The 25,567-nt window shown below is 44.2% G+C and overlaps 1 protein-coding gene across 3 annotated transcripts in view; it reads right to left on the reverse strand.

The window, feature by feature from the left end:
- sash1a (SAM and SH3 domain containing 1a) overlaps window positions 1-25,567 on the reverse strand; it is a 145,084-nt gene that overhangs the window by 3,441 nt on the left and 116,076 nt on the right. For all 3 annotated transcript variants that reach the window (XM_068044504.1, XM_068044508.1, XM_068044507.1), the window contains exons 11-18: window positions 22,858-23,010; window positions 20,257-20,395; window positions 18,442-18,611; window positions 11,427-11,636; window positions 9,442-9,592; window positions 7,873-8,016; window positions 5,363-6,504; window positions 4,078-4,209 (exon numbers count right to left, since the gene is read on the reverse strand). In XM_068044504.1, coding sequence (XP_067900605.1) covers window positions 4,078-4,209; window positions 5,363-6,504; window positions 7,873-8,016; window positions 9,442-9,592; window positions 11,427-11,636; window positions 18,442-18,611; window positions 20,257-20,395; window positions 22,858-23,010 — 2,241 coding nt within the window. The remainder of the gene's footprint in view (window positions 1-4,077; window positions 4,210-5,362; window positions 6,505-7,872; window positions 8,017-9,441; window positions 9,593-11,426; window positions 11,637-18,441; window positions 18,612-20,256; window positions 20,396-22,857; window positions 23,011-25,567) is intronic.

A 25,567-nucleotide genomic window follows, 5' to 3' on the forward strand; every position in this document is an offset into this window, starting at 1 on the left:
CGTCTCAATTCATTCCATCTTCGCTGCCTTCGGAGAATACTTGGCATCAGGTGGCAGGACTATATCTCCAACACAGAAGTCCTTGAAGCGGCCAACACCCCCAGCTTATACACACTACTGAGTCAGCGGCGCTTGAGATGGCTTGGCTATGTGAGCCGCATGGAAGATTGCAGGATCCCCAAAGACCACATTGTACAGCGAGCTCGCCACTGGTATCAGACCCACCGGCCGTCCATGTCTCCGTTATAAAGACGTCTGCAAACGTGACATGAAATCGTGTGACATTGATCACAAGTCGTGGGAGTCAGTTGCCAGCATTCGCCAGAGCTGGCGGGCAGCCATAAAGACAGGGCTAAATTGTGGCGAGTCGAAGAGACTTAGTAGTTGGCAGGAAAAAAGACAGAGGTGCAAGGGGAGAGCCAACTGTGCAATAGCCCCAACAAACAAATTTCTCTGCAGCACCTGTGGAAGAGCCTGTCACTCCAGAATTGGCCTTTATAGCCACTCCAGGCGCTGCTTCACAAACCACTGACCACCTCCAGGCGCGTATCCATTGTCTCTCGAGATAAGGAGGCCCAAAAGAAAGAAAAAAGAACATATATAATGGACAGTACCAATGTCGACTTGCCACACTGTAAATACACCTTCCTACCAGTTGTAAGATTGAAACTTTCTTTGTGATCACATCTTATTTAATTTCCTTATCTAAATGATTGCCAGTTACTGCTTTTTGACCAACCAAATCTCTCCCAATGTGATTTCAACAGCCAATTTTTTTCTTCGGTACTGCAACTTATAATGTCCAAAATGAAGTTTTAAAAGAAAATAAACAATTTTGAAAATTGCCTATTTCACAGGGAAGAACTTGTATTCACATGGTGCCTTTCAAGACCAAGCACTTTACAACCAATGAAGCACTTTTGAAGCATTGTAACACTGTAGCACTGTTGTAACATAGGAAACGCAGCAGCCAATTTTCACACAGCATAATCCCACAAATATCCATCAAGTAAATGACCAGATAATCTGTAAATTATGTTGTTTGAGGGATAAATATTGTCATGTACACTCCCCTGCTCTTTGAGTAGTATCATAGGATCTTGGATCAGAAGATCAAGATATTGATGCTGTTAAGCTGGAGATAAGAAATACCAAGGTAAACAAGTCACTGGTGGGAATAGTTTAGAGGCTCCCTAACAGTAGCTACACTGTAGGACAGAGTATAAAAAAAGAAATAATGGGGTCTTGTAAGAAAAGTGCTTCAATAATCGTGGATGATTTTAATCTTCATATCGATTGGATAAATCAAATTGGCAAAGGCAGTCTTGAGATGAGTTCATAGAGTGTATTCTGGACAGTTTCTTTGAACAATACGTTGTGGAACCAACCAGGGAACAAGCTATTTTAGACCTGGTAATGTGTAATCAGACAGGATTAATTAATGATCTCATAGTAAAGTATCCTCAAGGGAAGAGTGATCATAACATGTTAGAATTTCACATTCAATTTGAGGGTGAGAAACTTGGGTCTGAAACTAGTGTGTTGAACTTAAATAAAGGATATTGCAAAGGTATGACGACAGAGTTGACTAAAGTTGAGCGGGAAAATAGATTGAAAAGTTAAATGGGAGATCAGCAGTGGCAGACATTTAAGGAGATATTTCATAACTCTCAACAAAGACGTATTCCATTGAGAAAGGAAGACTCTGAGAAGGATGAACCATCCATGGCTAACTAAGGAAGTTAAGGATGGTATCAAATTGAAAGAAAAGGTGTACAATGTTGTGAAGATTATGGTAGGCCAGAATATTGGGAAAATTTTAGAAACCAGTAAAGGATGACTAAAAAAAAAGCAAGAAATTAGAATATGAGAGTAAACTAGCAAGAAATATAAAAACAGATAGTAAGACCTTCTACACATATATGAAACGGAAGAGAGTAGCTAAAGTAAAGGTTGGTCCCTTAGATGATGAGACCAGGGAATAATGGGAGACAAGGAAATGGCAGAGACTTTGAACATGTATTTTGTATCTGTCTTCATGGTAAAAGATGCAAAAAGCATCCTTAGTGGAAAATCAAGGGGCAAAAGGGAGGGAGAAACTTGAAACAATCACTATCACTAGAGAAAAATTACTAGGTAAACTAATGGGACTAAAAGCTGACAAGTCCCTGGACCTGATGGCCTGCATCCTAGCATCTTAAAAGAAGTGGCTGCAGAGAATGGTTGTAATCTTCCAAAATGCCCTAGAATCTGGAAAGGTCCCAGAAGATTGGAAAAGGAGGGAGATAGAAAGCAGGAAACTATAGGCCAGTTAGCTTAACATCTGTCATTGGGAAAATGCTGGAATCCATTATTAAGGAAGTCGTAGCAGGATATTTAGAAAGTCAGAATACAATCAAGGAGAGTCAACATGGTTTTATAAAAGGGAAATCGTGTTTGACAAACTTATTAGAGTTCTTTGAGGATGTAACAAGCAGGGTGGATAAAGGGGAACCAGAAGATGTAGTTTATTTGGATTTCCAAAAGGCATTTGATAAGGTGCCGCATAAAATGTTATCGCACAAGAGCTCATGGTGTTGGGGTTAATATAATAGCATGGATAAAGGATTGACTAACTAACAGGAAACAGAGTGGGGATAAGTGGGCCATTTTCAGGTTGGCAAACTGTAACTAGTGGGGTGCCACAGGGATCAGTGATGGGGCCTCAACTATTTACAATTTATATTAATGACTTGAATGAAAGGACAGAGTGAATTGTAGTCAAATTTGATGACGACACAAAGATAGGTAGGAAAGCAAGTTGTGAGGAGAGGACATGAAGAGTCTGCCAAGTAATACAGATAGGTTAAGTGAATGGGCAAAAATTTGGCAGATGGAATATAATGTGGGAAAATGTGAGGTTGTCCACTTTGGCAGGAAGAATAGAAAAGCAGATTATCATTTAACAGAGACTACAGAATGCTGTGGTACAGAGAGCTCTGGGTGTCCTTGTAAATGAATCACAAAAAGTTAGCAACAGGTGCAGCAAGTAATTAGGAAGGCAAATAGAATGTTGGCCTTTATTGCAAGGGGAGTGGAGTATAAAAGTAGGGAAGAGTTGCTACAACTGTGCAGGGCGTTGGTGAGACTACACCTAGAGTACTGTGCACAGTTTTGGTCTTCTTATTTAAGGAGGGGAATACTTCCATTGGAGGTAGGTGACAGAAGGTTCAGTAGGTTGATTCCTGGGATAAAGGGTTGTCTTATGAGGAAAGGTTGAGCAGGTTCGGCCTGTACTCATTGGAGTTTTGAAGAATGAGAGGTTATCTTATTGAACGTAAGATTCTGAGGGGGTTTGACAGGATAGATGCTGAAAGGATGTTTCCCCTCATGGGCACAGTTTCAGAATAAGGGGTCTGCCATTTAAAACGGAGGTGATGAGGAATTTCTTCTCTCAAAGGCTCTCTTCCCCAGAGAGCAGTGGAGGCTGGGTCATTGAATATAGGCAAAGCTGAGTTAGACAGATTTTTGAACTACAAGGGTTATAGGGGGCAGGCGGGAATGTGGAGTTGAGGCCACAATCAAATCAGCCATGAACAGGCTTGAGGAGCTGAATGGCCTACTCCTGATCCTATTTATGTTCTTATTATATCATAATTGTGTTTTCCTATTATGAACTGCACACAGGAAAACAAATGCAGCATGTAACAGTAACAGCTGCTATCGTGAGAGGACACAGTAATAGGAAAATAGGAAAAGAAAAAAAAAAGAAAAGAATCACGAATAAATAGTAATAGACGTTTATTCCTTTAGCTAGAAAGCAGATTGTAGAGATATTTTTTAAATCGATCAGAGCTTTATATTCACTTAAAAAAATCTAATTTTTGAGGTGCACTGGGAGTGGGTGAAAGGGATCCGCAGAGAAGATGGGGGTGTGGGGAGGGAATGAAAGGGGGGTTCCAGTGAGGATGGGGATGCGAGGAAAGGATGAAGGGGGGGGGGGGTGCAGCGAGAGGGGATGAAGGGGGTGCAGGTAGAGGATGGAAGGACGACAGTGCTCACTGACATTAAATGATGTTTATCAACTACAATACTTACTGCCATTCGATGCTGCTTGCGGAGATGTTTAACTCTCACGAGATCCATAGCCACAGCCACGTGCTCTGCAGAATGTTCTAAGTCTTCTGCATATCTCTTTATCAGGACAGTTGGAATCCCGCATCGGCCATGCTAAAATGTTGTAACAAATAACATAGTCCCATCAGGAAAAAATTATGATGAGTTTTAAATACAAAATGATTAAAAACTAAGCCAGCTGCTAGTTCAGTTTCCTTCTGTTAGTTCATTCCTCACCGGTATTTATGGATCAAATCAAACTGTGTTGATTGGCTAAATGTCAGCCAATCAGACATTTGATTGATATCTTCAAAGGCATATGATTCTTTAAACCAATCACCAATCTTAGCGTTTTAGCACTGAATATTTTCTGCTGTGGAAAGTGCATTACATGTTTAATAAGTTGCCATCTTTCGTATCGGCGAGTTGAGAGCATAAGGAATGGGGCCAAAATTCCAGGATCTCTGTTCCCTGCCCCCTGTGGTTACAGGTGCTGACTCTGACTCAAATTGCTGGTTGGGTGCTTTGCGCCCAGAAGCTTGCATTGAAGATGCCCAGGATGTTGGAGCGGTTTTGCGGCAATGTGACATGATGGACGAGGCCTGGGTAACAACTCACAACAAAGGAAGTGCACAGCATGGGCAGGTTAGTGAATGCTGACCTACACAGTCACTGCAGCATCCCTGTGAAGCATCTCACAGCCACAAGCTTCTACCGTCTAATTTCAAGGGAGCAATGCTCACCTAATCTTAGCTTATATCCTTCTTTTCTGGAAGATCCTTTGCAGCAATTAGGGGCAGAGAAGGATGACCAAGAGGAAGATGATTAAAAGGAGCAGCAAGAAGGAAGAATATCAAACCATGGATGACATTGAGGAAGAGGATGCTGAGGACAAGAACGCGCAGAGCTCCCTGGAGCAGGGTTCTACCGTACGTGAGGGTGGATGTTTTGGGAGGTCAACAGTGAGAGTGTGGGGGCGGGGCTGTTGGCTACAGGAGGCAATGCTTTGAAATGTCCAGAGTGCATCCAACTCGGGGTAAGCAGCCCTATCAGGGATGTCAACAGTGGCAATCAGAAGGTCTACTTCACTCCAGCTCTACCTTCCTAAGGCCTCCACAGGAATTTCAGGGTTTCCGTCTTAAGTCAGACTGGTTCAATTCTTATGGCAATTCTACAGGAGATTCACACTCCCTTGAATTGGGTTCGTTTGCTCAGTATTAGCAATAGGACACTTCTTCCCAAGAGGAATAATCAGCTTCATTCATACCTTGTCAGAGTAGGGTTGCTGTGTGAGATCAGTTGCTTCCAATTCTAATTTGTTTTCTATTAGTGTTTCCAGTTCTACTTCTCTCATCCAGGAGGTCTTTCTTCCAGATACAGTACACAACTTAACTCCCAGCTGTGGTGGGCAGGCAGTCTCTGGCAGTGCAGTCTCCGATAAGCAAGGGGGTTGAGTGGCCTTGGGTGAGTTGGCCGCCTCTGCAGTGGGACATTGAACATGCAAGTTAGTGGCCAATCCGTATCTACTAGTGATGGAAGGGTTTGACTTGTTTAAAATATGAGGCCCAGGATGGATTCCATTTCTCATATACTCTCTACATTTCTTAGCAGGTACTGGAGGTGGCTGGGAAGAGTTTTTGGAATGTGCCCTGTTTTCAGTCATAAGCTCTTTGCTTTCCATTGAATTACAGATCCCTGTTCTGTCTCGATATCCTTCTGTAAAATGGTGGTTTTGCTGAATGTTCAGGGGTGGGAATATTGCAGTTTGATCGGGTAGATTACACTTTGTAGTGGGAGATGGGATGTTCTCTTCTGAGAACTTAAGGGGGTTGGAGATTAGGTCCTTTAGTTTTGTAGCCTGAAGACCAGTAGCATTGATTTGTGCACTACGTGTTTCTGCAGTCACACAAGGAACTGTACTTGGCCTGCAGAGTTCCCTTGCACTGCAGCTGAGAGGCGTCACGCAGGAGATTTTCTTGATTTCTGGGTCCACATCAAACTTTCCTTGCTGAGGCAGAGTAGCATGTGTTCCTGATTCTGAAATCGGGTTTGATGGAGAACCAGCTTCACTGTGCAATTCATCTAACGAGTGAGATCTTTGCCACTGCTTTTGAATGGCATGGGAATATGCCAAGTCCTCGCAACTTATGCTGACCCGCAACTTTCGGCAACTTGTCCTTCTGAGGGGCACTGAATGGCCATTGTAACCAAAATGTCGATAGACGGACTTTAGGGAACTGCATGGGGCCTGAGGCTTAGCGATGTGCTTCTCTTTACCTTTTCCAAAGTGTAAATTCTCAATAGATTTTGTGAGCTGAAGTGCCGGATAGTTTGTTGGGCACTTGAACTGCGACCCAAGATTTGCCGAAGACCCTGTGGACACTAATGGCCAAGACTTTCTGCTTTTTCCTAAAGACAAGTGAAACCAGTTAGAATTTGCTGATAATACAAACACAATAATCTCAGCTAGGAGTCGTCTTATCTAACTGATGGCAGATATAATACTAAGCTGTCAACCTTGACTCAGCGGATCACACTGCATCTGATGCAGAAGGTCGTGGGCTCAACTACCACTTCAGAAACTTGAGCGCATAGTCTAGGCTTACACTCCTAGCGCAGTGTTGCCCTGTCAGAGGTGCCGCCTTTTGGATGAGACGTTAAACCGAGTTTAGACAGCAAGAGTTTGTGGGACTTTGCTGTGTGAAAATCCAATAGATTTTTGTTTGGTCAGGGTATCACGGGATATGGAGCAAAGGCTATAAATGAAGTTGAGGTGATCAGCCATGATCTAACTGAATGTGGAGCAGGCTTGAGAGGCTGAATATCCTACTCCTCTACCTATGGTCTATTCCTGCCCATCATTTTCATATGTTCATACATAAATATAAATGCAAATCTTTTTCTTCAATTGGCAAAAGCACCAAACATGACTCTTGCTGGAGCAGCATTGTGGGAAGAGTACCCTCTGACCCTGTTTAACCTTCGCCACTGCTTCAGAACAGCACGGGGAGAAGTTTTCACAACTGTGACCAACCCTCAGCGTTTGGCAGGTTGTCCTTTTGTAGGTCCTTCCTCATGACTAAAATGAATAAGAAATGGAGAATTTGATGGCGTTGGAAAGGGTCAATATATGTTCCGTGGCCTGGTGTTCTCCGTGGAGAGCACATGCAAAGGAGGCTTCCATCTAGCTCCCTGGACTAAGGAAAATCTTGCTCCTATGGATGTATCAAGGACTTTTTTTGAAGAGCTTCCATTAACTCTTTCTTCAGAGCTCCACAGAGCTATCTGCTCATCTTTCTTGTCGCACTATCTGGGGGGGAGCCAAAGGCTATAAAGGGGCCAAAGAGAGAATTAAAAAGTAAGATGCTCAAACATCCAAATTTAAAAATTGTGGTCGTATTAAGTGATCAACTCTGCCTGATTTCTATTATCATTACTCTCTCAGCTGTTTTGCTTCTTTACTTGGCACACAAAAAAGACCAACTCTACTCTTGGCAGGTGTAGCCTATGTTAGATTTATCAGCTGGCGCACATGGCAGAAAGCCCGGAAGCCCCCTCATTTCCTTCAGCAGAAAACTTTCCCTCGTTATCACTGGGGAGGAGAGGGCAGATGGCCTTTGTTTAATGTCTCTTCCAAAAGATAGCAACTGCAACAGTGCAGCACACCCTCAACACTACCCAGGAGCATCAGCCTGAAATATGCACTCAAGTTCTTGGGACTGTGAGTGCATTATCTGTGGAAAGTAATTGCTCCCAGTTAGTTTTAGCTGCACCTACCATTCTCGAGATATCCACTCTCCTCAAAGCAGCCCGAATCCCAGGGAGTCTGTTTCTGCACGTCTGCACCAGCATGCTTAAGGGAAAAGTGGGGCAAAATTTCCCGAGAGGCACATTCACCAGCTGGGTCTTTATCACTATTACCTGTAGGAAGAAAATATTAAAGGCCAATTAATGTTGGGAGTACAGCAGTGCGAATGGAAACAAACCAGAAATCCAGAAAACACAACAAAAATCATCATTAAAACAGAACTGGTGTCAGTTGCTAAGTACTGAAATTCTTCTTTATTTTACTGTATTTTGAGTTTAACTTACTTTACTTTAGCTGCTCAACAGCAGGAACTGTTTCAGGTTGTTTTATGTGGTAGCTGTAGACTGGATTGAGCCAATCTCAGGTTTATTACTTGGATCTGTGATGGGATCAGCTGATTGGCTGCTTTTTTTGTCTATGGCTGTTGTGTAAATGAAGCCAGTATAAATCTAAATTTGTTGCCGATTGGTTAGTCTTGAACTGCAAAAGACCAGTGGAGTGTTTAAGGATAGGACAGTGGGTTTGGCTTTACAGGGAGTTCAACCAAGTGATGTAGTTAGCCGAAAGTTATATTTGAGGGGTTAAATGCAGAGTTGTTCTGTTTAATTTTAATAAATCTCTAAGAGAAAACAGTTTTGTTTAGTATGGGGAAATAAGTGAAGCCAGCCATGTGCAGTTGCTATGCATTGTGGAAGGTCCTGAATACTTTGTGTGTCCAGGGTAAACACATATACAGCAATTATCTTCAACTGCTTGGACTCAAGCTCAAGGTTTCTGACGTAGTGACACTGTTGCATACAGGCGGCTGCAGGGTTCGTGGAATACACCTTCTAAGAGGTGGTCAGAATGAGTTAGTGAGGAAGGGAATGAGGTGATTATCCACTGGGATAGGAAGAGGAAACAGAGACCATATCAACATTTAAGAATAGGTTAGATAGCTGGATGAAGGAAAAGGGGATAAAGGGATATGGGAACAGGGCGGGCATATGGGATTAGGAATATTTACATGTGTGGAAGGACTAGTTGGGTCAAATGGCTTGTTTCCGTGTTGTAATTTCTATGGAATTCTGTCGAATAAATCTGACCTGGCCAGCTTCACGTACATTCTGAGAACAAATTAAAAAAAACTTAAAATCAAAGAATGAAGGGAAGGATTAGAAGATTTTTATTTTCCATGTCTACCAGAAACATGGGCAGAGAATCTATAAAAAAATAAATTATTTGAAAAATGAAATTTTTCATTTCAGTGGAAGGGAACCAAGGGCTGGCACAGGCGTACAGGACAGAATGGCCTCCTCCTGTGCGGTAAAATTCTGCGATTACTCTGAGAACATTTTACATGCATAACAGTCAGTGATTTTCCCAAAGTAATCAATTGTGTTTTTGTGTATTTGCAATGTTTCAATATCTCCAAAAAATCCAAGCATTCCTCTATTTTAATAACATTAAATGCAACAATAAAGCTTAGCAATTATTCCTTATATTGCCTCAACTGTATGACCACAATTTTTACTGCCAAATAAAGGTGCTGCTCTTACTGTCATAGTCATGCAGGAGTTCGACAGCCGTCAGCAGCCGGGATCTGTGCTGTGGCTCCAGAATGTTCAGTTCGTCCAAGTCCTCCTCCTGCAGCAGTTTAAACGTGTCCAGGTCCTCGTACCCATTCAATAATAGAGTTGGCATGTGCTGCTGTAAACAGAATAAACAAGAGTGATAGAGACTATTAAATGAGGGGGCGGGGTGGGGGGGGGGTGGTGTTGGGGAGAGGTAGGAGGACATTCTCATAGGTATTCTCCTGGGGCATAGCAGGCATGTAGGAGGGTATTCTGTGTGATTCCTCTTGGGGCCTGGTGGGAGAGTTGGAGGTACATGGAAAAATTCATGTTAATAATTCAAAGCCAGCATGAATTTGTGAAAGGCAAATCGTATTTGACTAACTTGAGTGAGTTCTTTGATGAAATAATGGAGAGGATTGATGAGGGTACTGCAGCTGATGTTTTGTAAATAAATATGAGACAGGGACAGTGGCTGCATGGATATTAATAGGCTAAGGGACAGAAAGCACATGGTGGTAAATGCTTGTCTTTCAGAGTGGAGGGAAGTATGCAGTGGTGTTCCCCAGAGATTGGTATTAGGACCACAGCTCTTTTTTAGATATATTAATGACCTGGACTTGGGTATACAGAGTATAATTTCAAATTTACAGATGACATGAAACTCAGAAATGTAGTAAACAGCAAGGATAGTAACAAACTTCAGGAGGGCACAGACTGGTGAAATGTGCAGACACATGGCAGATGAAATTTAACACAGCGAAGAGTGAAGTGATTCATTTTGGTGGGAAAAATGAGGAGAGGCAATATAAACTAAATGGTACAATTTTAAAGGGGTGCTGGAGCAGAGAGACTTGGCAGTATACGCACACAGTAGAGTAGTAAAGCACGGTAATTACGCTAAACCTTTACAAAACACTGGTTAGATCCTAACTGGAGTACTGAGGCCAATTCTGGGCACCACACTTTAGGAAAGATGTCTTGGAGAGGACGCAGAAGTGATTTACCGGAATGGTACCGGGGATGAAAGATTTCAGTTACGTGGAGAGGCTAGAAAAACTGGGATTGCTTTCCTTAGAGCAGAGAAGGTTTAGTGGAGATTTGATAGAGGTGTTCAAAATCATGAAGGGTTTTGATAGGGTAAATAATGAGAAACTGTTTTCAGTGGCAAAGGCTCAGAAACCAGCAAACCCCCAGGGGGGACTTGGAAAGAACTGGAGGTGACATGAGGGCATTTGTTTTTACACAGTGAGCTGTTATGATCTGGAATGCACTGCCTGAAAGGGTGGTGGAAGCAGATTCAAAAGTAACTTTCTAAAGGAAATTGGATAAATAAATGAAGGGGATGTGGGGAAAGAGTGGGGTGGTGGATCTAACTGCATAGCTCAGTCAAAGAGCTGGCACAGGCACAATGGGACAAATGGCATTGTTCTGTGCTGTATCATTTTATGATTCTAACATCTCGTAGGTCTGCTCCTGGGCTTGCCACACAGGTCAGAGGGCCTTCCCATGGGTCTACTCCTGGGGCCTGGTAGGAAAGCTGGAGAACCGCCACTTGTAGGTCTGCTGCTGGGCAAGTCAGAGCACCTTCTCATAGGCCTGCTCTTGGGGCCTAGTGGAAAGGTCAAAGAACCTTTTGGATCTTTGTTGTTGTTGAGATCGAAATGGCATTGGAGTCCCAGGACCCTGATTTCAATATATTCAGGAGGCTCCTGCTTGTTTTGGATTGGAGCACTGGCCATGCTATTTTAAGGCTCTCTCCAAAATTTTAATTGAGCGTGCAGAAGTTTTGTTATTGTGATTTTTGTCTTGTTGCCGTGGTACCGAGACATAAATTGGCCCTCACTGTTTTAAAATCACCATTGAATTTACGGTTCGTTTGTGTGAATTCAAACTTTTTTTGCTGGGAGAATCCCACTGTTGGGGATTCAATGAATAAAGGTGCAGTTAGAGTAAGCCAAGAAACCAACCTGTAGATCAATGCGTTGGAGTAGCTCTTGAACAGTTTGGGGTTTTGGGTGTTTGCCTCCCCGTCTCCTCCTCCTTGGTCTTTTTGGTTTCTCCACTTCATCGTTCACAATGTCCATGTAGATGAATTTGAATGTTCCAACTTTATTGTTCAACAAACCCATCCAAGTCCCCCCTGGGGGTTTGCTGATTATATCTATAAGATCTCCTTTCTGCAAAACAGGTTAATCACATTATCACTATTTCCTGTTGGAACATGTAAAAGTACCAAGAGAAAATGCAGAGCTTGTATTAAAAATGTGTGTATTTACAGAATGCATTTATATAGTGATTTTCACAATATCAGGTCATCCCAAAGCCCTTCAGTCATTGAAATGTTTTTTTTGAAGTGTTTTAAGGTAGGAAATGCAGTGGCCAATTTGCACACAGCAAGGTCCCACAAACAGCAATGAGATAAATAACTAGAGATTACAGCCCATTATTCAGGTACTCTGCTATGAGCGGTTTACCTGCTAACTCATCAAAGTCTCGCCACCACCCACAAGACTCAAATGTAAGGCATGATAGAGCACTTGCTTGGATGAGCACGGCCGGAACAATAATTAAGAAGCTCAATACTGTCCAGGACACAGCAATTCACTTGATCACCACCCTTGTCAATATACAGGCTCAATATCTAGTACTGGTAGCACTGTAGCTACAGTATGTATTATAGGATGCACTATAGCAACTCATATGGGATACTTGGCAATGCACCAAGGCTCCTTCAACAGCACCTTCCAAACCTGCAACCTCTGTCACCTGGAAGGACAAGGGCAGCAGATGCTTGGGAACACCACCACCTACAAGTTCCCTTCCAAGCCACAGACCATCCTGTCTTGGAACTATATCACCATTCCTGCACTGTCGCTGGATCAAAATCCTGCAACTCCCTAACAGCATTGTGGGTGTACCTACCCCACAGGGATTGCAGCGGTTCAAGAAGGCAGCTCACCCCCACTTTCTCAAGGGCAATTAGGGATGGGCAACAAATTAAAAAAAAAATGCTGGCCTAGCCAGCAACGCACACATCCCAGGAACAAATAAAAAAAAACTTGGCTTTGTAAATGGCGCATTGAATACAAAAACAAGGAAATTATGCAAAAACTTTACAAATCTCTGGTTAGACGTTAGCTGGAGTATTGTGTACAAATCTGGGCACCATACTTTGGGGGAGCATGTCAAGGCCCTGGAGAGGGTGCAGAGGAGGTCCACTAGGATGAGTGAGTTCAGCCACGTGGAGAGATTAGAGAAGCTGGGATTGTTCTCCTTAGAGCAGAGAAGGTTAAGGGGAGACCTAATAATGGTATTAAAAATTATGAGGGGTTTGGATAAAGCAAGGATAAATTACTTCCTCTGGAAAATGACTTGGTAACCAGAAGTAATTGATTTAAAATAACTGGTAAAAGAGCTAGAGGGGAAATAAGGAGAAATGTCTTCATTCAAAGTGTTAAGGTCTGGAATGCACAGCCTGAAAGGGTGGTGGAATCAGATTCAACAGGAACTTTTAAAAGGCAATTAGACATGTACCTGAAGAGGCCTAATTTGCAGGGTTCTCAGGAAAAGCTGGAGTGTGAGACTAAATTGGACGCTGCATTTGCTGACAATGCAACCACTAGGTGGTGAAGTACTAGCACAGGCGCAAATGCAGCCTCTTCCACTGAAACGTCACTGTCTGCGACATTTCAGGCAGCTGCCAGGATTAAAGATGGCACTGCTCAATTTATCACAAAAAAATAAATTCAACCTGAAAATCCCCTCAATAGTTGCCATCACTTGTTCCATCCCACCCACAACACTCCCCCGATCCCTCCTGCCATTGTACTTCTCTTTGCTGGTATCTTCTGCACCCGTCTTCTCGCTGCTGGCTCTGGCCTCGCCGCTCCCCCACAACACTTCCCCCGGCTGCTCGCTCCCCACGTTTCCCCCACTCCACCTGCTCTCCAGTCGCTCACTCCACGCTTCCACCCGCCAGCCAATCACTCCAGACCTCACCACTGCTCCCCTCGGTTGAACGTACCCCGCTCCTCGCTTCCCCCACCCCCCACCCACCCCGCTCTCCGGCAGCTCGCTCCCTGCTTGCCCTCGCCACCCCTCTCCACCCTGCCACCCGAAGAAGAAAGGATGTCCGCAGGTGTGACGGGTTGACGTAGGAGCGAGTGGCCGAGAGGAGGGAAGCAGCATGGCCTAGAGCTAGCAGCTGGAGAGGAAGCGAGGAGCAAGCAGTCGGAGAGCAGGGTGGCGCGGGAGAGGGAAGCAAGGAACACTCAACCGAGGGGAGTCGGGGGGTGCAGTGGCGAGGTCCGGAGCGAGCAGCTGAGAAGGGGAGGGAAGCGGCCGGTGGTGAGCAGCAGGGAGGGGAAGAAAGTGTCGAGGCCTGGAGCGAGTGGCCAAGGGGGAGAGCAGCCAGTGGGATGGGAGCGAGTAGCTGAGTGGGGGGAATCAAGCGGGTGAAGCGGCGATTGAAGCAGGGATGGTGGGAGAGAGCGGGGTACTGTTTGGGAGAATGGAGACGGCTGTTGAGGCGTGAGGACTTCATTGCGTGGTGGCATCATGCACGCATTCATACTGGCAAGCTGGCAAATGTTCGCAGCATGCATTGATGACATGCGCGGTCGCTCTGCACATGCTCTGCGTTGTCAGGACTCACTTTGAAATTGGACAGCTCTTTCAAAGAGCCAGCATTGACAAGAGCCGGCTAAAGGACCTCCTCCTGGGCTGTAAGGTTCTACAATTCTACAACTCATCAAGGTTACTTCGACAGAACCTTCCAATATCATTATCTCTGCCACCAAGATGAACAAGAGCAGTCATGTCATGGCATCACCATAATCTCCAAGAAACACACCATCCCTCGTTGTTGCTGGGTCAGAATCCTTGAATTGCTTCCTAACGCCATTGCAGGAGCAAGTGGTTCAAGAAGAAAGAAAGGCTTACATTTACATAGTATCTTTCACAACCTCAGGAGATTCCAAAGTGGTTTCTAGCTAATTAACTGTTTTGTTGAAGCATGTTGTTGTAACCTAGGGAAACACAGCAGTCCGGGCTGGAAATAAAGGTAATGAATTGGGGGAAGGCCGATTTTAAGATGATAAAACAGGGTCTGACCAAAGAGCACTGGGAGCAGCTACTTGTAGGAAAGTCGACATCAGATCAGTGGGAGTCATTCAAAGAGGAATGAGTGAGAGTTCAGAGCCAACATGTACCCATTAAGGTGAAGGGTAGGACCAAGTCCATGGAACCATGGATGTCAGGGGATATAGAGGATTGGATCAGGAAAAAAAAGGAGGCTTATGGCAGATTCAGAACGTTGAAAAGAGGCCCTAGAGGAGTATAGAAAGTATAGGGGGGGTACTTAACAAAGTAATTAGGAGAGCAAAGAGGGGACATGAAAAAACACTGGCGGGCGAGATATAGGAAAATCCTAAAGAGGATAACCAGGGAAAGAGTAGGGCCCATTAGGGACCAAAGTGGCAATCTGTGTGGAGCCGGAGAACATAGGTGAGGTTTTAAATGATTGCTTTTCATCTGTGTTCACTATGGAGAAGGACTATGTAGGTGTAGAGATCAGGGAGAGGGACTGTGATATACTCGAACATATTAGCATTGAAAGGGAGGAAGTATTAGCTGTTTTAATAGGCTTAAAAGTGGATAAATCCCCAGACCCGGATGCGATGTATCCCAGGCTGTTATGTGAGGCAAGGGAGGAGATAGCAGGGGCTCTGACACAAATTTTCAAATCCTCTCTGGCCACAGGAGAAGTACCAGAGGACTGGAGGACAGCGAATGTAGTACCATTATTCAAGAAGTAGCAGGGATAAACCAGGTAATTACAGGCCGGTGAGTCTAACATCAGTGGTTGGGAAACTATTGGAAAAAATTCTGAGGGACAGGATTAATCTCCAGTTGGAGAGGCAGGGATTAATCAGGGATAGTCAGCATGGCTTTGTCAGGGGGAGATTGTGTCTAACTAACTTGATTGAATTTTTCGAGGCGGTGACTAGATGTGTAGATGAGGGTAACGCAGTTGATGTAGTCTACATGGACTTCAATAAGGCTTTTGATAAGGTCCTGCATGGGAGATTGGTTAAGAAGGTAAGAGCCCATGTGATCCAGGGCAATTTGGCAAATTGGATCCAAAATTGGCTTAGTAGCAGGAGGCAGAGGGTAATGGTCGAGGGCTGTTTTTGTGAGTGGAAGCCTGTGATGAGTGGTGTACGACAGGGATCGGTGCTGGGACCCTCGCTGTTTGTAGTGTACATTAATGGTTTAGACATGAATATAGGAGGTATGATCAGTAAGTTCGCAGACGACACGAAAATTGGTGGTGTCGTAAATAGTGAGGAGGAAAGCCTTAGATTACAGGATGATATAGATGGGCTGGTAAGATGGGCGGAGCAGTGGCAAATGGAATTTAATCCTGAGAAGTGTGAGGTGATGCATTTTGAACGGACTAACAAGGCAAGGGAATATACAATGGATGGTAGGGCCCTCGGAAGTACAGAGGGTCAGAAGGACCTTGGTGTACTTGTCTATAGATCACTGAAGGCAGCAGCACAGGTAGATAAGGTGGTTAGGAAGGCATACGGGATACTTGCCTTTATTAGCCGAAGCATAGAATATAAGCGCAGGGAGGTTATGATGGAGCTGTATAAAACGCTAGTTAGGCCACAGCTGGAGTACTGTGTACAGTTCTGGGCACCACACTATAGGAAGGATGTGATGGCACTAGAGAGGGTGCAGAGGAGATTCACCAGGATGTTGCCTGAGCTGGAGCATTTCAGCAATGAAGAGAGACTGAAAAGGCTAGGGATGTTTTCCTTAGAACAGAGAAGGTTGAGAGGGGAACATGATTCAGGTATACAAAATTATGAGGGGCATTGATAGGTTAGATAGAAAGAAACCTTTTCCCTTAGCAGAGGGATCAATAACCAGGGGGCATAGATTTAAGGTAAGGGGCAGGAGGTTTAGAGGGGATTTGAGGAAAAAGTTCTTCACCCAGAGGGTGGTTGGAATCTGGAACACACTGCCTGAAGAGGTGGTAGAGGCAGGAACCCTCATAACATTTAAGAAGTATTTAGATGAGCACTTGAAACGCCGTAGCATACAAGGCTACAGGACAAGTGCTGGAAAATGTGATTAGAATAGTTAGGTGCTTGATGGCCGGCACAGACACGATGGGCCGAAGGGCCTGTTTCTATACTGTATAACTCTATGACTCAATTTGCACACAGCAAGGTCACACAAAGGGCAATGTAATAATGGGCAGATAATCTGTTTTTAGGTGTTGTTGAGGAATAAATATCTCCCAGGACACCACGGAGAATTTCCCTGCTCTTCTTCAAAATAGCAGGATCATTTACATCCACGAGAGGACAAACAGGGCCTTTATTTAACGTCTCATCTGAAAGAAGGCACTCTGACAGTGCAGCACTCCCTCAGTATGGCACTGGGAGTGCCAGCCTAGATTTTGTGCTCAAGTCTCTAGGAGTGGGACTTGAACCCACATTGCTTTGACTCGAAGGTGAAAGTGCTACAACTGAGACACAGCTGACATCGTAGACCCACCACCAGCTTCTTAAGACAACTCGGCATAGTCTATCAATGTTGCATTATTCTGATCCCAAAAACAAATACTTCATCAATTTATCTTACAAAAGATCATTTACCTCAGATGAAAGTCCCAAAATTCACTGTTGACATATTTTACTACCCGAAACAGCAAAGTTAGTTGTATCCTTTTCCAGTGATACTTTATTACAGATATTATGCAAGTAGTGACTTGTTTTGGATTTCTAAAAGTCAACAATAGTTAGGACTGGTCTTCAAATATGTGTCTCAATCGATCTCTGTCTGATTCAGTTTCTAAAGTTAAATACCACAAATGGGCACTTCTGTGAACACATTAACTAGTGGGCGGCGCAGTGGCGCAGTGGTTAGCACCGCAGCCTCACAGCTCCAGCGACCCAGGTTCAGTTCTGTGTTCTGCCTGTGCGGAGTTTGCAAGTTCTCCCTGTGACTGCATGGGTTTTCGCCGGGTGCTCCGGTTTCCTCCCACAGCCAAAGACTTGCAGGTTGATAGGTAAATTGGCCATTGTAAATTGCCCCTAGTGTAGGTAGGAGAATGGAGTGGACGTGGTAGGGAATATGGGATTAATGTAGGATTAGCATAAATGGGTGTTGTTGGTCGGCACAGAATTGGTGGGCCGAAGGGCCTGTTTCAGTGCTGTATCTATAAATAAAAATAGTGCAGAGAAAATTCAATCCACTATACTCAACACCATCCAACCAAGCACTAACGGATTCCCTTTGCCAATCCTGGTCCTCTTTACCAAAGAATAGTGATAATTGAGGGAAATATTGATAAGTTGAAACACCATGAATGTACAACAGAGAAACAGGCCATTCAGCCTCTCTGGTCTATGCTGGTGTTTATGTTCCACATGAGCCTCCTCCTGTCCCTCTTCATCTAATCCTATAAGCATAACCTTCTAGCCCCTTAATTCCTAATGTACTTACCTAGCATCTATGCTATTCGCCTCAACTACTCCAGTATACTACGTTCCACATTCTAACCATTTTCTGGGTAAAGGAGTTTCTCCTGAATGCTCTTGAACGCAATGGTTCACTCGTTTTAAATTCAGCAAACTATTTTGAGGTCAGAGTGAATGGCTTGACATATAACGTCTCAAATTAGTCTGAAGCAAGCAGATTATATAGCAATATTACCAGTCTATGGTGGGCGGAGTGGGACACACTGTAAAAAGTAGTAGTAGTAAGCAAGGTAAAGGGGTCGATGCTGGAGTTTTATTTTGAGGGGTAACGGCAATGATGACATCAGTTGTGAAAAGGAGAGGAAAACACTTGAGGAGAAGGAACCAGTTTCAGAAACACCCAGCATTAGTGGTCAGGGGGTGCAAGCAAATCTCTGGATCCCTCCCAGAAATACAGGCAAAGTGAAAACAAGTTCAGAGGTACCTTAAGTTTCAGCGAATCTGTATCGTACGGACTTGGAATAAAATCAGTGTGGACCCGAGCACGGCCGCAAAAAGGCCCCTGGTAGGCAGATTCCTCATCCTCGCCATCTTCCGATTTTACACTTTCTCTGTTACTGGCTGATGAATCTGTGGTACTCACTGTCTGGCCGCCTGAAACAGGGAGAAGTTAAAAAAAAATGCTTTTAGTTGCTATATTCTACATCCTCCAAAGTAAAGTCTGATTCTCCCCTGTGACCTGAATTTTCCCTCTTCTTTAGTTCATTGCACAGATTATTGGGTGGCTACTGACAAGACTCCTACTCTTTGAAAAGGAGTCAGCCTGGTTATGGAGAGAAAAAACCTTTAAAAGTAGATATTTCTCCTCAGTGTGCCTGGGGAATCATCGTTGCCAAGGTGATGTGAAGAAAAAAAAGGGGCAGACTCCTGTTACAACAGTTTCCTGGGGTCCTCCTGTGGTATGTCAATGCACCTGCAACAGGAGTGGGTACAGACCCAATGTAACAGTGTGAAAGAGGGACATTCTTAGTTTTCTGCTCCCTTTTCTCTGAGGTGAAGAATCCTGTGCTCCTGTTTCTTGCCTCAATTTTCAAGCACAAGTCCCAGGCAGAGGGAGCAGACCATGCAAATGCCTAGGGCTGGAAAATCATAAGCTCTCAACTAGAACCTATCAGGACCTAGACAAGAAAACCAAGGGTGGCATCTTCCCAGAAAGGGATGGAGGAGCAGTCCTGACGTTGGGGAGTTTCTCGGGTGGCCGGCACGATCGGGTGGCAGGCGGGACTTGCCCTGCGATGTTGCCGGGAGGAGGCAATCAAGAGCTGGCAGGGAGGAGAGGCAGCCAATTAAGGAAGGGGGGGTGGGCCTTCCATGCTGCTGGCCCAATCAGTGGGCTAGCAGCTTCTCAGCCTTTGCAGGGGTGGCAGTTTTTTTTGCCATACAATTGGAGGCGAAACCCCTCCAGTGGTGGTGTCTAGGCCAGCCCTTGCCACTGGTGCCCCCCTCCCCACCCCCCCGGGCACTGGAGCCTCTGGCTCCGATGGCACCCCCTCCCCCACCCAGGAAGCCACAGGGAGGCTGCCTCCTTGCAGCCAACAGCCACCCCAGGCAGTGGGCTGGCTGCGCCACTGGCAAAATTCCAGCGACCCCAGAAAAAGGCCCCCAATTGGCCTTCAATCGTCTGAATTGGCCGCCCACCTCCTGTCAGAAGGCAGCCAAGCTGCTGCCGTTCTCGTGGCTGGGAAACTTCCCCGGTGGCACATTTTGCCATCACCCCTTCTCTGAGCCCGCCACCTGGGCACCAGTATATTTATATTTTAATCATTCAAATTTTCTTGAGTCAGAATATAGCAACGTAACAGTTTGTTTCTCTGTTTACAAACAACAGGCCTTCTCTATATTTAGACAAGCGCTGAAAGTAGGGTTGCCAACTCTAGTTGGGTTTCCTGGTGATTTCGTCACATGACCTCCCACCTCAACCCCCACAGTCCCGCCAATGGTCCATCCTCATGACGTAGCGCCTTTCTAGCCGATTGGAAAGCAAACAGACTCTTTCTTACCCAACTTGGGTTAATATCGGTAGTTAGTCAAACATCTTTTTTTAATCCCCATCTCAAATATTTTTACAACTGATAAATAAAAATGTTCAAAGAAAATGAAAAAAATTGTTCAATGCCCTTATGATTTTTCTCTCAGGTTGCTAGCAGCAGTGTCCTGGAGATTAATCTTCAATTCCTGGAGACTCCAGGTCAATCCTGGAGGTTTGATAACCCAAGCTGAAAGATGAAAGGACTCTTACTCATTGAACTCTGCCCACTCAAGGAGCTCCGCAGACTTTCCACTGAACCACCGCCAGTCAGCTTGGGCCTGTCCACCAGGATAGACTTATCAGTTGAATCTGGAATCTGAGCAGTGGACGTCACTCCATCAGATGGTAACTGGGGAGAAAGGGAACAATTCACTTTAGCACTATGCATTCTATTCCATTTTTGGTTCCCTTCTGCCGCTTCTGATCCTAGATAACTTCACTTTTGTAATCAGATTACTTTCACGAACAACCTCGTGGTTTTCCCTGCTGCTGACGTCTAGGGTAACGAACAGAAAACCTTTTTATTGTTATTTATTACATGCAATACAACAGAACACCCACCGACTGTATGGGGGTAGGAAATAAGGGGCTGAATTTTCATAGAGAACGGCGGTGAATTTCAAAACGTGCATGGCGCACCTGCGAGTTGTGCGCCTCGTTATTTCGCACGGCAGCTCATTAGCATGGAGGGGCGGACCTCCCGCCCCCGATGACGTAGAGAGGGTGGGCGCACCATCCCCAGCAACAGCGTCCAGCGCCACCACCATTTTTAAAGGGGCTTCGAGCCCTTCAGGGTCATTTAAATATTTAAAGGGGCAGGTTTGTCAAAAGATTAAAATAAAATTTTACTCACTTCTTATCCTCTCTACCACCCTCCCAATGAATAATTCATTTACTATCCCCCCAAAAAAGTAAGTTTTCGATCACGACTTTCCCCCTAAACTTTCTTTCCTTTAACCTTCAACCCCTTCCCACCATCCCCTCAGCCAATTGCATTCGTTTTTGTTCACCCCTCCCCACCAGTGTCACGCCTCTGAACGGAGATCTGAAGGTGCAGGAGCTCCGGCCACCGGCCAGAATATTGGCTTGGGACGGCCGTCGGAACAAGGTAAGTGTTTATGCATCGAATTAAATTTATTTAAATAATTAAATGAAGGCTTCACTGCCGAGTGGCCTGGGGGGGTCGCCCCAAGGCCTCGCCACCGGCGGTAAAATGGGGCGGGGCCTTCCTGACATTGGGGCCTGTGGCGAGCCTCTCCCAGAAGTATTTTCCAGGCCCCCTTGCCACGACCCCCGACGTTGGGTGGGGGGGGGGGGGGGGGGGGATTGGTAAAATTCGGCCTATTTAATTATTTCCCAATCCCTTTGAAGGATTGACGCCCCTCTAATCCCCTGATTTATCCAACCCACAGACCGTGCAAGGATGCCAAATCAAAACGAGAACACATTTTCCTACTGTTGCTGTTCCTGGCTGTGCCTAATGCGGTGGCTCCGAATCTCTCTTGGCACTGTACCGGTGCAAGCATTAACATGTGAGAACCAACAAATCAAAACCCACCACCTGCATTCCTAAAGCACCTTTACAGGGCAAATTATTGACTTCGCTAAGAAATTGGCTGAGTGGCAGAAGACAGAGAGCAGGGATATTGGGCAGGTATTCCAATAGGCTGGATGTGACTATTGGTGTGCCACAGGGATCTGTGTTATGGCCTCAACTATTCACTATATTAATTAACTACTTAGATGACAGGATAGAGAGCCACACATCTAAGTTTGCCGATGACACAAAGATAGGCGGCAGTGCAGATGGAAGTATAAAATTACGAAGAGGTATTAATGGATTAAGTGAATGGGCAAAACTGCGGTAAATGGATTTCAATGTAAAATCATCCATTTTGGACTAAAAAGAAAGGATAGATGATGAAAAGCTAGAAACAGTGGAGGTCCAAAGAAACATAAGGCTCCATGTACATAAATCATTAAAATGCCATGGACAAGTACAGAAAATAATTAAAGAGGCTAATAGCTAGGTAATAGATATAATAGCTTTATATCAAGGGGGTAGCAGTACTGCTACAGATGTACAAAGCTCTGATTAGACCACAGCTGCAGTCTTGTGTTTAGGTCTGGGGCACCACACCTTAGGAAGGATATACTGGCCTTGAAAGGAATGCAGTGTAAATTTACCAGAATGATACCTGGACTTGATAGATTAAATTATGAGGTGCAATTACACAAAACTAAGGTTATATTCCCTGGATATTTAGAAGATTTAGGGGTGAATAGATCGAAATTTTCAAGACATTAAGAGGAACTGATAGGATAGATACAGAGAGAAGCTATTTCCAGTGGTTGGGGAGTCTAGGACTAGGGGACAGAGCCTAAAAGTTAGTGTCAGACTTTACGAGAGAGAAGTTTGGAAACACTTCTACACGCAAAGGGTGGTAGAAATTTGGAACTCTCTTCTGCAAATAGCAGTCGATGCTAAATTAATTCTTAATTTTAAATCTGAGATTAATAGATTTTTGCTAACATAGGTATTAAGTGGTATGGGGCAAAGGCAGGTATGTGGAGTTAGATCTCAGATTAGTCATGATCACATTAGATGGCAGAACAGGCTCAGGGGGCTAAATAGTCTACTCTGTTTCTATGCTCCTGTAAAGAGGAAAAAATGTCCAGAACACTTCACATGGAGACGTGAAGAAAACAGATGCTGAGAAAGGAGAGGTGATTAGGAGGGTTGACCAAAAGCTTGGTCGAACGGATGGGTTTTGAGGAGCGTCTTAAAGGGAGGTGGAGATGTTTACTTACCTGGGGAGGAGCAGTACCACTGTATGTCTTTGTAATCTTCCTCCTCACAGTTTCTTTTACTGACTTGACTTTTCTGCTCAGCGATTTCCGTGAATTTGCGGGGGATTTCACTGTGCCCTCTTTCTCACTGTTGACCCCTTCTTTACACATGCACTGGTGGGATAGAACAGAACATTGCCATTTCATTTCTGAAACTCAGCAGATATCTCATATTGCTCCAGGAAATCAAGGCTCGGGTAAGAATATAAATTTTCCAGAGAAAGGGGTAGAACACCGAGTTGGAGCTACTGGGCTGAAATCCTTATTGTCAGATCTCCACATCTTACAGCCAGCAACTTGCACATTCCTTGTGACAGCTTTTTATTAGTATAATAATGCATGTCAATTATATTGATATGGAGTACAGTAACGTGGGAATATTTGAGTCATTTACGGCACAGAGGACGACATTGGGCCCATCGAGTCCATGCCGGCAATTGCAAATTTGGGTGCAGCAAGATCCCACAAACAACAGTGATACAATAACTGGTATCACACACAGGAACCACCTCTTGGAAATTTCACTGTTATTTGTGGGATCTTGCTCTGCCAAAATTGGCACTGTTCTGCTAAAGGAGCCCCTTCAGGAGAAATGAAATCAGTAAGTCACAGTGTGTAAAATAATGTGTCCAGTTCTCTGCAATGGGGAGCATTGAGCAACAACTTAATACAAAGTGCCCAAAACCTGCAATTCACACTCATTTAAGTTGTATACTGTTATGAAAGTGCTTCTCTTTTTCCCCTAGTATTTGTATTTTAGAATCATGGACATTGGTTTATTGGGGAAAATGGAAAAGACTCCATGGATGTGTTTTTTTTTTACAAGGCTGATTGAGAGGTCTTGTTTGAAAACAAACCTTTACTGGATATCACATGCCTTAAGCTCAATAAACAACAGAAACCTTGGTGACTTGGGAAGATGTCGGCAGAGATGTGACATGCTATGATTTAAGAGGGTCAGAAGTTGGTTTCACTTCTGAGCTATAGTTTTGCTTCAGTTGGGGTTGGGACAGTGTTGAAAAGCAGTTGGTCTTGTAGCCTACTGAAAAGAAACCCCCAGCTCATCTTTCCTGCATTTCTCTAAGAGACCCAGAGAAATCCAGTTTGTCAGCTCCTCTTTCTTGACCTCTTTGAAAACACTTTATGAATCCAGAGTGTGATAACTGAAGCCCATGATACCACATTTCTCCTGGAAAGCCTACCAGACTATTTCTTGACATCTCCAGAATGAACTGTTTCTGAAAAGATCCCAGTGAGCTGTCTCCATATATCCGGACACCAGACCAAAATGGACATCCTTCCATATCTTCCCTTTTTACTTCAAGAATTAGCAAGTATTTGGCCAAAGTACTCCTTTTTTGTCTTTTTTTTGTAAACGACCTCTGCAGAGAGAATGTCTTTATTTTTTTCCCCTGTGTGTGTGTGTGTTTGTGGGGTATTTAAAAAGGTTACTTTCATATTTCAACCTGTGTGTTAATGCTTTGCTTCATTACTGGATAAGCCTTGTTTTATAATAAACTGATAATTTTGTTGCTTATTAAAGAAACCTGGTTGGTGTATTTTATTCTGGGATAAAGAGTGGAGTATATGATTGACTGTGTCGGTAACTGGATAAATATTTAAATATATATTGTGACCTGTGGAGAAGTGAAGCTAGAAAAGACAGTGCACTCCTCCTGCCTCGGTTGTAACATATAATTGGGGGCTCTGTGTGGGATAACCCAAAGCCGACGATATGCAATTGTAAGTGGGGTAATAATAATTGAAAAGGGAAAAGGAAAACACTGGGTTTCTGGTGCATTAGAGTAAGGCTTACACTACTGGAATGTCTTTGTCAGTTGCTACAACCTTTCTGGGGAAGGAGAATTTATCCCCGAGTGATTTGACAAACTTAAGCAAGTCTAGGCTAAAGGAATTGGCAGAAATGCTGGCATTAGAGTTAAAACCAGAAGCTAAGAAAGCAGACATAATTGAATAGCACAGCATTTGTAATTGGAAGGCTAAAAAGGTAATCCAGATGGTAGTTCAGTTGAATTAGCTAGGATACAGTTGCAATTGGAAACGAAAAAACTTGAGCTTGAACAGGAAAAAGAAATGGAAAAAGTTTAACTACAATTTCAAAGGGAGCAAGCAGAGCGGCAGGAAAGAGAAAAAGAGATAGAGTAGGAAGGGAATTTGAATTAAAAAGCTAGAACTAAGACAAAGGGGTGGCCTTGACTCGAGTGAAAACTTTGGTGAGGAAAGAACTAACCCCAGCCCAGGACCCGGTGGAGAGCTGTTTAAATTTGTGCAAGCCCTCCAGAAGTTTGAGTAAAGGGATGTAGAGGCATTTTTCATTTATTTTGAAAAGATAGCCAGACAGATGAAGTGGCCAAAGGAAAGCAGGACACTGCTCATGCAAAGCAGGTTGATGGGCAGAGCTCATGAAGTTTATGCTATGCTTTCTGAGGAGGCTTCTGCAGATTATGAGATGGCAAAAAAGGATATTCTCGCTGCTTATGAGTTAGTCCTTGAAGCTTACCGGCAGAAATTTCGGAACCTCCAGCAACAGCCTGGGCAGACTTATATAGGATTTGGGAGGGATAAAGCAAATTAATTTTGTTCGTTGGATGTGAGAACTAAAGCTAGAGGCCATGTATGAGACCCTTAGGGAAGTAATTCTCCTGGAAGA

This window comes from Heterodontus francisci, chromosome 13 (genome assembly GCF_036365525.1).
Source record: "Heterodontus francisci isolate sHetFra1 chromosome 13, sHetFra1.hap1, whole genome shotgun sequence".
In the NCBI taxonomy this organism is placed as follows: domain Eukaryota; kingdom Metazoa; phylum Chordata; class Chondrichthyes; order Heterodontiformes; family Heterodontidae; genus Heterodontus; species Heterodontus francisci.